The following is a 15,160-nucleotide window of genomic DNA, read 5'->3' as shown; positions in this document are numbered from 1 at the left end:
GTTTGTTATTCACAAAACAATCGCTACAGAAAACTTGCAATGCTGATACTTTATATAACTCGAAGCTTCACACCCCCACTGCTCATTTCCTTTATTATATGAATCGTCACATGAGTTTGGAACAACATGAGAGAAATAAGCACATAATACGCCTATTAGATCGCATTTTGTACATTTTTTAATCAGTGTCTCCCAGTAGCAGTAAATATCGTACTTGCTTATATCTTACTAGGACCTGGATACGCCGACTTTTAGCTTTCAGAGAGTTCAGAGACATTTATAGTATGTAGGGTGGGACTGGCTCTCCACAAAGACCAAAGTTTGACTCGGTAAACCTAAACTACTGGCTCTTCCTAATCTATTACGACCATCGGTGTCGTAATGCTGTGGACGTTTAGGCGTGACCGCATATTGTGTGATTAAAACACAATATTATGCATATCGCATTTCAAGCCGTCATACACGAACCAGCACGCCACAGCGATCTGACACACATTGCACAGTGGCAGCCGTGTGCTGTTACAAGGCACTTTCTTCCGACAATGTGGCCTTGGGATGCTCTCGCATATTAGATAACGGTGAGCGTTTGGATAAAGCGTGTCCGGTATTAAAGCGTGAAATGGATATTTTCGTCCAAGGCGGCAGTGACCTGCTTGTTTTCTTGTTAGCAATTATCCAAGCGAGGCACATAACGTCCCATTATGCAGTCACAATAGTGATTTGACTCACAAAGTCACAAGGGAGAATAATAATTGCTGTAATTACAGACACAGAGAGGAAAGCATCAAACGAAGCTGATATATGTAAAGGGTAAAGGCCTAGCGCTGAAGAACAGCCTCCGTTTAAGGGTGTGGATTGACAGAGGGCTCTTTCAACTGCACTGCCCCGGTGCAGGTATGTTAAACATGTGCCTGTGTTTGCTGAGGCTCCGCACGGGCCTCAAAAAGAGCGAGGAGGGGCCAAAGGAGAGAATGTCGTTTGAGAAGGGCAATAGATGGATGCAGGGACGTTTTTTTGCGCTTTGAGAAGAAGGTTCACTCGTCCAGAGCGTCAATAGTTCACCCCAAAATGAACCGTTTCGTTTGTTAAAAAAGGAATTTATGCGAGACGTAGACGAGTTTGTTTCTTCATCAGAACGGTTTGGGGAAACGTGGCGTTACGTCACTTGCTCACCAGTGGATCCTCTGCAGTGAATGGGTGCCGGCAGAATGAGAATCCAAGCAAAAACATCACAGTCGTCCAGAAAACATTAACGTCTCATGAGGTGAAAAGCTGTGCGTTTTTTCTTGTAAACTGCATGTGCATATTTCTCTCCCGATTCAGAGTAGACAATTGTTCACAGTATTATGGTTAGAGGACTCAAAGGTTTAAAGTTAAAAATGTCTCGATGGATTTTTTACTTACAAACATGTTTCACTTTACAACATATGAATAGATGGACCGGAAACGTTGATTGCTCGTGGATTATTATAATGTTTTTATCGGTTGTTTCGACTCTCATTCTGACGGTACCCATTCAGTGCAGAGGAACCGTTGGTGAGAAAATACTAATGTTAAATTTCTCCAAATCTTTTTTGATGAAGAAACAAACTCATCTCGAATGACCTAAGTACATTTTCAGCAAATGTAATTTTTTACATTTTTGGGTGAACTACAGTATTTCTTTTATCTGCGAAGAACTAAGCAGCTCTCTTTGACCGTTCCCACAGTGACAGCTCGTGCTGGTCGCTCACTCGCTCTTCTAAAACACACAATGAGGCATTAGCAGCTACGGTGACCGACTGTCGTCCGTGGGCTGTGTGCCATCGCAGCTGCAATAGTGGTGAACACGTGGCATTTGTGGTTCTTTGTGCTCCGCGAGTGCCCAAAACATCTCTGCATGTAACCTCAAACACTAAGCCAGAGCAGATGACCACTCCGAGGCCTAAAATAGACTGAATTCAAATGAACTTCCATGTTGGAATCTCCAATACATTGCCTTACTCTCTCTCTCTGTGTGTGAACTAACGTGCAGTGCATACACTATAAACGCTCACCAAATGCTTTAATTTGGTAACAAATACAGTAAAATAATTTTAAGTATAACTATTCGCTTGTTAAAGTCTATTTTTAAAATGTAATTTATTTCTCTGCTGTCAAACCTGAATTTCAGGTTATTCCATTCTAATATGCTCATGTGTTGCTTAATATGTTTGTGGAATTTTATTATTTTTTTCTGTCAGGTTTCTATGAATGGAAAGTGCAACAGAACACCATTTAACTGAAACGTTGAATGTTCATTTTAGATGTTTGTACAGCCACTTTTGAGCGATTTTACGATAAATAAACGAATTCATCAAAAATCTTACTGAACCAAAACTTTTATATCCTACTTTATGCCTGTTTTCTGATATGTAAGACAATAGATAGACTCCGCCCAGCCTGGTGCTGTACATTGTGTACCCTCTGCTCCATGCCATCAAACTGCTTTAGAAGTTTGAACAAAAGCACAGATATTTGGCAGGTTCTCTGTCATCATGTCACTCTGACAACCAAAGAGTGTACTAAGCTGTATTCATTTGCAATGCACGTACATTTACTGAAACACCAAACCTTAGTCCCATTTAGATTTTTTAAAGCTCAGTTGCATACAAAGCAACCTTTTTTTTTACACACAATATGTAAGAAAAAAAAAGTTGGGCATGTTTCTTCCCTTTGAGCTGGAATGGCACATGAGCTGGAATTTGAACGAAGTGAGTCTGCATATTCTCTGAATGATATACTGTATGTGACCTGACTTTGCATACAAGTGCGCTGAAAGATTAGCATGCGTGGACACCCAGTGGCTCTTCACAATGGAATGTAAAACTTTCCAGCAGGCATTTAACACGGTGACTTTAAGATAACCCCACTCACACTCATTTAGATTAGCTTGTGCATTGTTTCAGTCTCGGAGTAAATATTTACCTTCCGGAGTGCTGCGGTTATCGTAAAGGCCGGTCTAAATGCAATATTCCAGTAATGCACACTGAGAGGACTGGCATAATGTTTAAATATACAAACTGCATTTATCATAATGAGTAATCAGATGCACAGTATATGCACGCTGGGTGCCAAAAATCATTCTGTCATTTCTCATTCACTCGTTACCACCGCCTAGCGGATAAACCCATGTACTGACCATACATTTAATACAATGCAAACTTGCAGCTTGAGGTTTTTTCTCAGTCCTCCTTTTGTTGCTTCTCTAATCTAATATTCACACCCACTTAAACAAATGGTACCCATCAGACCAACCAAAATATAGACGTGTTTGTTTCTTCCTCAAAACATATTTGGAGAAAACTAGCATCACTTGATCGCAAATGGTTCCTCTGCAGTGAATGGGTGCCGTCAGAATGAGAGTCCAAACGGCTGATAAAAACATCACTGCTTCTGACAAAATATGAGTGCAAACCCGCAGCTTTACACGTGTTAACTGATGTTAATTGACCGACTGGAGTTACGCTTTCATCAGCTGCGTGGACTCATTTGACACGTTCTGTTTGCGCAAATTAATTAGCCAAATAGCGAGAGGTTTGTTAATGCATGCTAATGCACCCTTCTTACGGGTGTTATTCTTAACAGTGTGACATTTCCACGCGCTCTCAATTGACCCGTATGTCAACAGAGTTCAATCACTGCCTTCATTTGGGCAGGGGAACAGAGCGTACCCGTCCCACAGTCAATGCACCCAAAACAAACAGCTTCTCAGTGTGCGATCAAAGACGCATACCGTGACCTCGACACCTTACTGTCTTACTGCACTAGCGCATCTTGCACGCGCTTGTGTCACCTCTTTGGACCCCACAGGTGGTCTAATGTAGCGGTGGGGCCTCCACAGAGACTCTGCAGTGTTAAGAGAGATCCTGCTCCGCTGTGCCATCTGCGGAGGAAGGGAAGGCAAAAAAAGAAAAACAAATGTCTGGTGTTATCTTCATATTAATAGGCTCTGAGGAAACGATCTGAACAGAGAAAAAGAGAACAAAAAGCAACGTGCACATCCCATGCTGTTATGCATAGCATAAATTAAAAAAATAACTTGTATTTATAATTTACTGAATATATATATATATATATATATATATATATATATATATATATATATATATATATTTTTTTTTTTAATAATATAAAACTTAATGTGAAATGCATAACACAAACCAAGGGCATACACTTAATAATATGCATAATAAAATGTTTAAATTGCATAAATTAATTTTAGCAGTCATCCTTTTTTAATAAAGCATTTATCCCTTGCTATCATTGTTGGATATCTTGTTAAACAGCATTTTAAAATTGCTTCACGATTCATATCACTAATTATTATCTACTGTCTTCCAATAGATGTACAGTACATGCACTTTTTTCCCCGAAGGGGTTCATGCATCACTATTTACTATAATAAATTACAAGGACTTATTTATAAATATGTTTTGTTGCATGGAACGTGCTGTCATTTGAAAAGCTCTCTTTATGCGCACAGCAAAAAGCACACATGTGCCAGAAGTTTAAGTTTAGTTCAATGGCCTGAATGCTGGCAGATTTCATTTTAATCAGACGTGTGGAAGAATTCCACGCCAGGGTAAACGAGATGTGCTGGCATCTCCGCCGTGGTCCAACTCGAAGCAAGCTCTTAATAAGCACTTTAGATAACAGGGTGTGCAACTGACATGCATCGCACTACACCGCCTGTCTGAACACAATTAGATGAGGATAAAAATGACATTGAGAATGTCAGTTTCTTGCACAAAATAAGAATTAGCATCAGAAAAGCACGGTTCATTTTAACCTGCTGCTGACTTTTGCACAGCAATTGTGCAAATAATCCGAGGAAGGAAACAGCGACCTCTTCAGGCTGTTGTGAGACACTGTCGTCTGGCGTCTCTGCTGTCAGTATTCAGTCAGTGGGAGGGTAGACAGCAGCAGCAGCAGCAGCGGCGGCAGCCTCGGAGCTAAAACCAACGTGACAGACCGGAGACTTAATAACAGCACCCGATCCAAGAGCGGCACTTCAGGAGAGACCCTAATGCTGCATGCGGAGGCCACCAGTTGTCGTCCGTCGACCGCTGCGTGAGGACAGCGACCCAGCCGGCTCGACAGCAAGCGGACGCGGACCGCAGTGGATGTTGTTGCATTGTTCACGTGAAAGGAAGAAATACGCTGGTTTGCAGCGGACCCGCGCGCGGTCGACCGGAACCGGACCCCGCCGTCGATTTGTCACGATGTTTTATCGCGGGATGCGTCGATACGCTGGATACCGAATTTAGCAGAGTCGTCGCATCACGCTGGGTCCGCCAGCCCCGTGTTGAACTTGGCCTGTAGAGCAAACAGCGCGTAGCTCTGCTTAAATCTATGGAATTTTTATTTTCTGGCCGTGAGTCTTTTTCGTCTTTATTGCCATTCGGCGATCGCCTCTCTTAAATTACTCGCTCGGTCAACTCGAGCAACTGCAGCTGTCGCTTTGTCTACATCTGAGGGGAATGGATATGACGATACGAAAGGTAATGGCTCGCCAGCCTCCCGTTTTAATTTCGCTGCAGCTGAAATTGTGTGTTCCCGGTCGTAAACCTCTGCTTCAGTGCGACTCGACAGGCGTGCGAGATGAAATATGTATTGTATATCTGGTATTTTGCGTCAGTGTGTTCGCGAGCGCTTCCTGTTCAAAAAACGCTATTAAACGCGCGCGGCGTTATTTCAAGAACGAGCCTCGCTATCAACGGTCGCCGTTACTTGACAACTTTTCCTGATAACTTTTCGCGTAACGAGCATTTGATCCGAAATGCTTAACACGCCAGAGGGTGGTTACGTTTTGCGCCCGTCGTTTGCTGGAGAATTGCAAAAATTCCCCAAATCTCAGCTGGCCACCCCACGTAACCAGGGCGACCCGTCTCGCGACCCCCGCGTGCGCAGTAACGTTAGACGCGTTCACCTACCATTACGCGGGTTTGTTTTGTTGACATTTTGAGGCACGGCATTTTCCGCTTTTTTACATTTAAAAACCGAACACACGCGAAAGCCAAGCAGTCACACGCACATAAAACCTAGTCTAGCTAGTCTTCGAGTCTGGGTAGCTTACGTCTGCGTTAAATGTCAACATTTGTATCTGCTTTTAATGCAATAGCGAAATTTAGTGCTGTTTAAAAGTGTATTCAGTAGAAACCTAATATGTATAAATTCCCAGATAAGTGATGCTGTTATTGTGCAGCTTGGTGCTTTTAAACCAGGAAACATAAACTTGAGTGTGCAATTAATGTTTTGTTTTTTTATGTCTCTTGTAGTAAACCTGGACCTGGTTTGGGGGTTTTGGAGCCAGGTTTCCTGCACTCTGAAGGTCTAAAGAATATTAAGGCTCTTGCCCTTTTCCTTCTTGTGGTCCCTTATGCCCAATGACGGCTGTCTCCGGGTCACTGCAGGATGGATGAAGTGGATTTGACAGTTTTTGTCTGTCACCATCAGTGCTTGCCTCTCAGTGACTGTGTCTTGTTCTTTTACATTTATAAAAGAACACCTCCTCTCTTGGGCTCTGGCCCCTTACACTGTAAGAGTAACTGTTAGTAAGGAATACCCCACGGAGGGGGCCTTCCAGCAAACTCTGTGGTTCACGTGAGCTTTTTTTTTTTTTTTTTTTTTCATAGGCTTTTTGTGCCACAGTCAAAAGCAGAAAGAGGAAATTTCCTCAAAAGGTCAAGGTTTACATTTGAGTTTTTTTTCGTAATAATTTATTTATACAATTTACGTTGTTTTTCTTTTCCTGGAGAGATGTCGTCGGAAAATCCCAACAAGGTGGTGACTTTCTTGGCCCCTCCACCTCCAAAGAATGTGAACGGCTCCGGTTCGGACTCACTGGTGGGTGAGAAGCTAGACACGGAGGTCAGAAAACGACGCCACACCATGGATAAAGATCTGAAGACGGCTGAGCACAGATTTTTTAGGCGTAGCGTCATCTGTGACTCCAATGCCACAGCCCTGGACTTGCCCAGCAAAGCCTGCATCCTCACCTCGCCTCCGGACTGCGAGCAGTTCATTGTGCCTGTGGTGCTGGGTTCGGCCCCTGACGTTAGCATTGACGCCCAAGTGGGTGTTTCGGGTGTCGTTTTGGAAGAACGTGCTGAGGATGGAAGAGCTGCTGGGGTCGATGGGATTGTGGAGGTGCAGAGCCCATCCGTGCAGGATGTGGGTGTGAGGCAGAGCGAGGCCCTTGGGATGGCGGAGAAGGAGCCCAGCGTCGTGAGCGACAAGGAGCAGGAGAGCGGAGTAGCAGAGAAACGGGAGGAGGAAGAGGAGGAGAAAGGGGTGGCGAGGGCCCGTGCCGAAGCTGAGCAGAGGGAGGCTGAAAAAAAGTTTCGGGAGGATGAAGAAGTGGAGACCAAAGCCGTGGGCACATCACCCGACGGGCGTTTCCTCAAATTTGACATCGAGATTGGACGCGGCTCGTTCAAAACCGTCTACAAGGGCTTGGACACGGAGACTACGGTGGAAGTAGCGTGGTGCGAACTTCAGGTAAGAAGCTACCGTGTCTGTGTCGCTTGATGTGAACTCTTCAAAGTGGTCCTTTGACAACAACAAAGCGATCAATTCAAAAATTAATTCCAGGCTTACAAGAGGAAGTCGCGTTGGTGCGACAATGAAACTTGTTTGTGCAGTTTTGTGGTCAGGCATGGTTCTTATGGTGCCCCTGCAGGATGCGGGTGAAGAACAACTTTGGTGAACTTGAAGTTTAGGTCAAAAGCATACTGTACACGTGCGTGTAGGTTATCCTGTCATGCACGGTCTCGTTCAGATAATTAGCTGTAAAAATGCCTGCATGTAAACCAACTGAGTCGGTACATTTCTCTTGAAACCGTTGCTATGTCATTACAGCAGTCGACTTGAAAGATACAATAAAGAGATTTTACACTTGTAAAACCTATAGAAGTGCCTGCAGCAATGCAAAGCACAATTGCGTTGTCATATGAATTCCTGATAAAGTATAACTTGCATATCAGGAAGTGGTTAGATTCATATTTTTCGTGTTCGCAAATTTAAAACGTATAGGCTACATGTTGCATTTTCAGTGCTGCCACTGTAATGTTAGGGCAGTCGATCTAAACTTTTTTGAGTCAAACACCCCCAAATTAATGACAGTTTTTTTTCTTTTTAATTCTAGAGCTGCACGTTTCTCCAATATTTTTTCACATTTTAATACAAATTGCGTTAACAGTAATCTATCAATTTAAATAATTTTGAATAATTCTGCAGCCTTGTTGAGAACCACTGTATCACATCTATGTCCGCGTGCTTGAAAAATGTTATTTGCAACATTACAGAGCTATTTTAAGTTTCAAACCAAGAGTACAGATACATTAGGTCAGATGTTTTTTTTTTTTTTTTTTAATAACACCTTGACATCTAAATCTGACAAATTGGGTCTTGGCAAGTGAATCTCAGTTGGATCTCATTACATACAGGCTCGAGTGTTTCCTCTAAATATCACAAGACCCTCTGTGTTCATCCTGGTATCTAGTTTCTACTCGGTATGGACCTTTCGTGGAGCAAGTATAACTGCGCACAGATAAAGATGGATTGTTGTTAGTTGCCTGGTGAAGGTCCTTGTGCATAAACCGAGCTGTTATACACACTGGGCAGACTGATATCAGACTGTTTTAGTAATTCCTCCCAAGTGCTCATAGATTTAAAGCATTACATAAACATGTCAAAGCACATACAGATGAAAGCGTGCAAAATATGCAGCACGGGTGGGGTGTGTAAGAGAGAGGAATGCAAGAGAGGATGGTGCCAGTGACGTCAGGTCGAGGGGTTCGAACCGATGTGCATTGGTGGAAGCAAACTAGCATAATGAAGTGTGGACGCTTGCTAAAAGGGGGATGTGCTCTGCATTTAAAGGTGGTGGTTTAGACCAACTCTTAAGTAATTCAAAGGTCAAAGGCCAAGCAGGAGCAGAGTTCTGGCCACTGAAAACCCCCAGATTGACAAAGGGAGGGCGCAGGAAGAGAATTAAGGGGTGAGCAATGCTAGGACATCAGGGAGTGTCGCTTTGTGTCCGCCCCCACTCTCTCTCTCTTTCATTTTCAGGACTCTTTAGTAGTTGTAAAGTATTTGAAGCCTTACTGGACATCAGTGAAAGAGACTTTTCTTGGATTCAGAAGAGGAAAGAAGATTATCTAGTCAAAGTTGTTAATGAGACATCTAAACTGCTTTTTTCCCATCTGCCGAGCTTGATTTTTTTTTTTCTCGCATTTGAGATCACTCGGGAATTAATTTCTTTCCATGGATTGACTCGGCCGTTTCCTCCTATTTATCGGACCTTCTAATGTTCTCCAGTTCCTTCATTAGCATGCAATTATTACGTATTTAGTAGCAGGAATTGTGCTATCAGTTGTTTGAATGCTGGTTTTAGTTAGCCAGCATGCATCAGTAAATCCTTATCACTCTGAATATTTTTATTGGATTAAAAATGGGTCTCTCTTGTCCTCACAGCCTTGGTATGCGTTGAATCATAGATGAGCTAGTAGGATGACAAAGGCCGGACCCCCCCCCTCCAATTCATTCCTCATGGATTCAGGGAGATGCAAGCAAGGGCTGTCCTAATGGGAGCCGAGGCATCTCTTTACGCTTTTGTTTTTCTATTCAGCTGAATTATAATAGTAAAGACATGAAAGGGTGAGCAAGAGCTAAATGCACTGTGAAGAATTCAGTCCCCCCTCTGTCTTTTTACTTCATTCCCATCTATCTCTCTGCCAAATGTTTTCCTAAAATGCCCAATAGTTACAGGGCTGAAACAAAGCAGGGTGCAGTCATAATATTTTGTATGCGATGTTAATCTTCACTTAACAAGCAGCACATAGTATTACTCATACTTGGTTAACAAACCCCTGACCCTCAGTATTAAGCGTTGGTGTGTAATGGGTCCAGTACAGTGTGTGCTACGAATGAAACCATTGGAAAAAGCAAGTACTATTTCGTTTGATTTACTCTAACATGCTCTTACCCATTTTTTTTTTTTTCTTTTGTAAAAATGTGAAGTTGTGTGTGACTTTAATGTGATTTTACTTCCCCAATAATTTGTAAGATGGTTAACATCCACTTCTCCAAACATTGCACACTTTTTTTTTTCTTCATGAGCCGTTCCAACAGACGTGAGGAATGGTAACCGCTTGCAATTAGTTGTCTAAACACGCGCGCGCGCACTCACACGGGGTCCTATGTCCATACATTTACTCGCTTCACAAATGTCTACTCTGATCCAGGTGCATGCTGTTGACTGACGTTTTGACCCTAAACTATTTAAAACCGTGCGGCTGTCGCGCCATCAGCCTTATCACCATATGCTAGTTGTGAGATAGCACAGTGCAGGAATTTGTGCAGGAGGTGCCTAAACACCGGGTCGGTTTAAAAGAGACATGCCCCAGAGAGAGTGTCGTCATCTGTGAATAATGCAGAGGATGTTAGGGGAACAGTTGAGGAAGAAATCCAATCCCATGGATCCCAGCCTTAGCCGTTTCCCTTTTCATTGTTGAAATCCATTTTTTTTCCAAAGGAGTAAGAAAGACAAAGACAGGAGCAACGCTTCCTTCATTTGCAAGCGCTGATCTCCTTCCTCATTTACAGTACTGGCCTGTGTGTATGTGGGTTTATCCATTGTGTCTTACACAGGCTGGAAGGAAAAAAAGATGTCATTGTAAATGGAAATACTGAGGGCTGTGCCATTGTTAGATGCTATCTGATTGGCATTAAGTTTCACTTGCGCTGTTTTATCTCCACCAAATGTGAATCTTATGTTTATTTCCAAGGTAATCTTTTTTTTAAACCTCTACAGTTGCACAATGACAGAAAAGTGTATGCAAAGCAGAATATGTGTGCATACTCTGACAACTTAAAGAGTTTTTTTTTTTGGAGGCTGTCGCAGTTTCACTTCTCACTAGATTCGTAATAATAATTGTATTTCCTACTACTGAACCTGCAAGTTCCTCTCAGCTTTGCTCCATGTGATAACTTGGCATGCTTAGTAATGCATTTTAAAGTTTTGTAGCATTTTATTTGTTACTCGTAATGCAAGTACAGGAAAATATATTTATATTTTTGTATTTATATTTATAGATTATATTTTAACGGCTGTGATGTCAGGACCATTACATTTTTGAATTCAGGAATCTCGTGCTAGCGTATCAAGCAAGTTAGTGTATGATTCCACTGTAAATGCTTCACAGGTAACATAAAGCAGGTTGTACTCCTTCCAAAAGAATGCGTAATCTCATACAGCTGCTCGTCTGTCTCTGACATGGGATTTTGTTTGCCTGCTGAGGCTTGTTGGAGCCCAGTCCTGCAACACTGTGCTCATCTCCTCTTTGAGATCCTGATCTATAGCTTGTGATATGGAACACTGTAATTCAAGTTTCAAGACTTGTGAGGAAAATCTGGTTTGATCTCTCTTTGTCTCCTCATTGTCTCTCTGTTCTGGTGCTTTTGTAGGTAGCTTAAGTGTGTTAAAGGTCACAATGGGAGGGCAATAAATTCCTCACGTTTCATTGCTCACCTCAGCCCCTTGTCCTAACTGCCCCTCGTTTTATTCAATAAGCCTCTTAAGATGCTGTTTACACATGCACATAGTTCTTTTACTATTCAGTCTCACCCTCAATTACCTTCACCCTACTGACCCTATTTGTTCTAGTTGGTTGTCAGTGCTGTGTCACAATGCACATATTTCTAATAGGGGTGCTAATCAGTTAAAATTAGTCAAATTACATGCATAATATGCTGATTAATTAATCAAATTGATTGCAGGTATTTTTTGACTGTTCAAAAGATTAAATCTTGGTTCGTTTTTTTTTTTAAGTCTGTGATTTCGTTCCAGTGACGTAGCATACCCTATTTTTGGAAGCATGTATCCTGTGTGACAAGCATCTTAGAAGTGGTTTTTTGCAGAGTGAGCTGCTTGGACCCACAACTCCTCCCGGATTTCAGTGGTTGTTTCACGCTCACATTCTCTGGATTCTTGTGGCAGGACGTCAGCTTTAAAAGAGGACAAAAAAAACGTAAAGGAGGGGGACATTCGATTGAATGAGGCTCTCTCTAGTATTGTCTGCCTCACCCAACCACAAACCAAGCTAAAAGCTCAGAATAGCTGTACAGATGTAGGGTATTTAGAATTTTGATAAATTAGTATAAGTAGTAGGCTGCTTTTTAGCCAAGTGCTTGACTGAAATGGTTAACAAAAAGTCCTGAAGACCTTTTAGCACAGTGTAAAATACACATAAATTCACATACTTCTGTGAAGTACATTCTGGGCCAAGTCTACTTATCTTTCTCGTTAATTAAGAACTCAGACTTATGAAGTATATAGATCAATTTCATGTGTTGTCTGTAAAAGTAAAGCAAATCAACTGATCTCTTTCATCAGACCAATGTGAGTATATAACTTGCTAATTTTCGCAAGGAAGCCTGGAATTTACTGAACAGCTGTTTTTTCCCTCTCTTCCAAATCTCATTACAGGTATGTGATAGTGCTCCACTCAATCCAAAGGAATGCATCTTGTTTAATTGGAGCTGCAGCAGGCTGTTTCTGCTAAATGTCAGAGATATTTTAGCACTGTCACACCTTCATAAATTCAGTGCTAGAGGTGTAGCCTGAGCTGTATCAACGAGAGCTGGTGTTTATTGGGTTGTCAGGATCTGTTACGTCATTTTTTTAAGGCTATGTTAAACCCCCTGCTGTGGGTGCAAAACTAGGACGTCCTCTCCTGCCAGAGGTTGACTTAATTCAGGATGCTCAAGCAAGCTTAGCTCATCCTCTGCTGTAATACACATCATTCTGGACACCTCTCAGTGACCGCAAACCATGTAGCAATAATAATTTGTCCTTGCCAAAAATAAGAAGTATTTATTCATTCCAGAATCTTGATTTTCTTCCCCCCATTTACAAGTTAAAAATAGCCACACCTCATCTGCCGCTGTCGTTCCACTCCATGGTCAGAACTGGAGCAGACAGTTTTGGGTAATGACGTGGGGCAAAGTTGGCTCCAGGGAATGTTTCAGCTCTCACATGAGCTTCAGGAATGAAAAACCGAGAAGTGTGGCACAATCTCAGCTCAGCTGTTGTGCCCAACTGTACATTGACGCTCTATGTCGGTCACAGTGACCCTCCCATGTCATTGTATCCCATGTCGATGACACAGCGACAATTTGTCGATATTGCACATAGACTTTGACTATCTGGCAAGCTCTATTCTGATTGGTTAAGTTATGCAGTTTCTTAAAATTAATTCTATTAAATTCCGTCTGGTTGACACCTGCGCTTGGTTCCTAGTACAAAGGATAATGATTGTTGTTTTACAAAATATGTGTATTTCACCTGAAATTGTAAAAAATGTGATATCCATTGCATTTTAAAACTACTTCCACAATGACCCTTCAACATTCCTTCCCTTGCGGCAGTTTTTCTGTCTTCTGCCTCTCCCGTGTGGAATGTGACAGTCAGGTGGCTGGTTCCTGCTTTCCTGGACATTCCCACGTGATGGTGACCCGTCTGTGACCCTGCATAGGTTAGTGGGGTTAAAAGAAGAGATGAGCACCGGTGGATGTTCATCTGACCTAAATTATGTTCCACATATGTAGATAATCCTACTCTTGGTTTCATTGTGTATATAAATGTGAAGAGGATAGGCAGTCTAAAACGTTCAGTGCGCATTCAATCCACCTCCATCTTCATAAATATTGGAGTATAGTGCTCAAATGCTCACTCTGCATAGAAAGTAGTTTTTTGGAGCTCCAGTGTTACCTAAAATCTGTTGTCTAAAATGATCTTCTTGGACTCTTGTCTATGTGACATACTTTCTGCTCTCATTGTCCACTGTACACAGTTGGAATGGACATCAAAAGACAAAGAATGGAAGATGGTACCAATGGAAAGTATAAAGTGGAAAGCCCTGCACTCTTGTTTTTGTCGGGCCATCCTCATCGCTGTGAGTTCTTCTGATTCCAGACAGAGCCAGTCGGAATGGCAGTGCCGTGACGCTTCACATGTGATTCTCCCAAGCCGAAGGAATGCAGGCCTGATGCCCTAATCTGGTACGCTTTGCTCCGAGGCTTGTGATTGCAAGAACAAACATATTCACTCCACTTTCAGGCTTAATGGATTTGAGGCTGCCCTGATGATCAGTGAACACCCTGAGCACCATAAAGCTTGTTACGTCATTGACGGGAAGCATTGGTTCCCGAGATTTCATTATTAACTGTACTATCTGGTATTCTACCAGTTTTACTTTAGCAGAGTTCTGCATCGTCAACGGCGTGCCTATTAATAGACCGACTTGTGCTGCTTTGAACAGCATCCAAGAATTCGGACTTCGGTTTACGAAGCATTTCGATTTTCTCTGCTGCTCTCTTGCTCTGTCTGATGTTCTTGTTTTGCTGCTCTTTATTCTGTGTTTGCATTTGTATCATCAAAAAGGAAAAGGAAGCCTACAGCTTCCTGTGTGTAACACATCTGATGAGGAAGCTCACTCTGTGCTGTCAGTGCTTACAAACAATGTGGCCTTTGCCCTAGATGGGTCAGCAACGCTTGCTTCCTTGTTCCGCTTTATTTTCAAACTCGACGTTCATCCTATGAATTAAACTTTACTTATTTGAAGAGCATGGATGAATCCCACTTCTTGGAAAAAAAGACTGACAAAAATTTAATTTGTTGGAGGTCATGGAGTTTCATTTGGCTGTTTGTAGTTGCCCAAATCACATCATTATGCATTTGCATAATGTTGAACTCTGGTTGACACATCACCAAAAAGTCTTATGACTAGCACATTCAACAAGAAGAATCTTCTCAAATGGGTCATTTCCAGTGCAGATGATGTTGCCACAAGCTGTTGCACATTTAGTCCTTCTGCTTCAGCTATGTAGGGAAGCTGTGCCCATTGGCATAACATTTTCAACATTCAACACCTTGTTTTCTCAGTTGCACATCAGGGTGCTTATAGCGTGCAGTGTTCAAGTAAGAGCACACCACATTAATGCCCTAGATTGGTGCAGAAGTACAGTGCAAAGAAAAAGATTTGGTTAATGTTGCTTTTCTCAGTTGAATGCTCCTCAAACCTGCTTACTGTACTCCAGGTATAAAAGTGGGTCACGTCTGTCTCCACATAACTTC

At 42.2% G+C, this 15,160-nt stretch overlaps 1 protein-coding gene across 1 annotated transcript in view; it reads left to right on the top strand.

Annotated features, from left to right (window-relative positions):
• The first annotated feature begins 4,772 nt into the window (after positions 1-4,772).
• The window catches only part of wnk1b (WNK lysine deficient protein kinase 1b), a 67,335-nt gene continuing 56,947 nt past the window's right edge, over positions 4,773-15,160 (top strand). The window contains 2 exon segments of the mRNA XM_043236381.1: positions 4,773-5,522; positions 6,300-7,521. Of these exon segments, the coding sequence (XP_043092316.1) occupies positions 6,781-7,521 (741 nt within the window). The 5' untranslated portion in view covers positions 4,773-5,522; positions 6,300-6,780.

This window comes from Puntigrus tetrazona, chromosome 4 (genome assembly GCF_018831695.1).
Source record: "Puntigrus tetrazona isolate hp1 chromosome 4, ASM1883169v1, whole genome shotgun sequence".
Classification (NCBI taxonomy): domain Eukaryota; kingdom Metazoa; phylum Chordata; class Actinopteri; order Cypriniformes; family Cyprinidae; genus Puntigrus; species Puntigrus tetrazona.
This window is presented reverse-complemented; position numbering and strand designations above follow the sequence as displayed.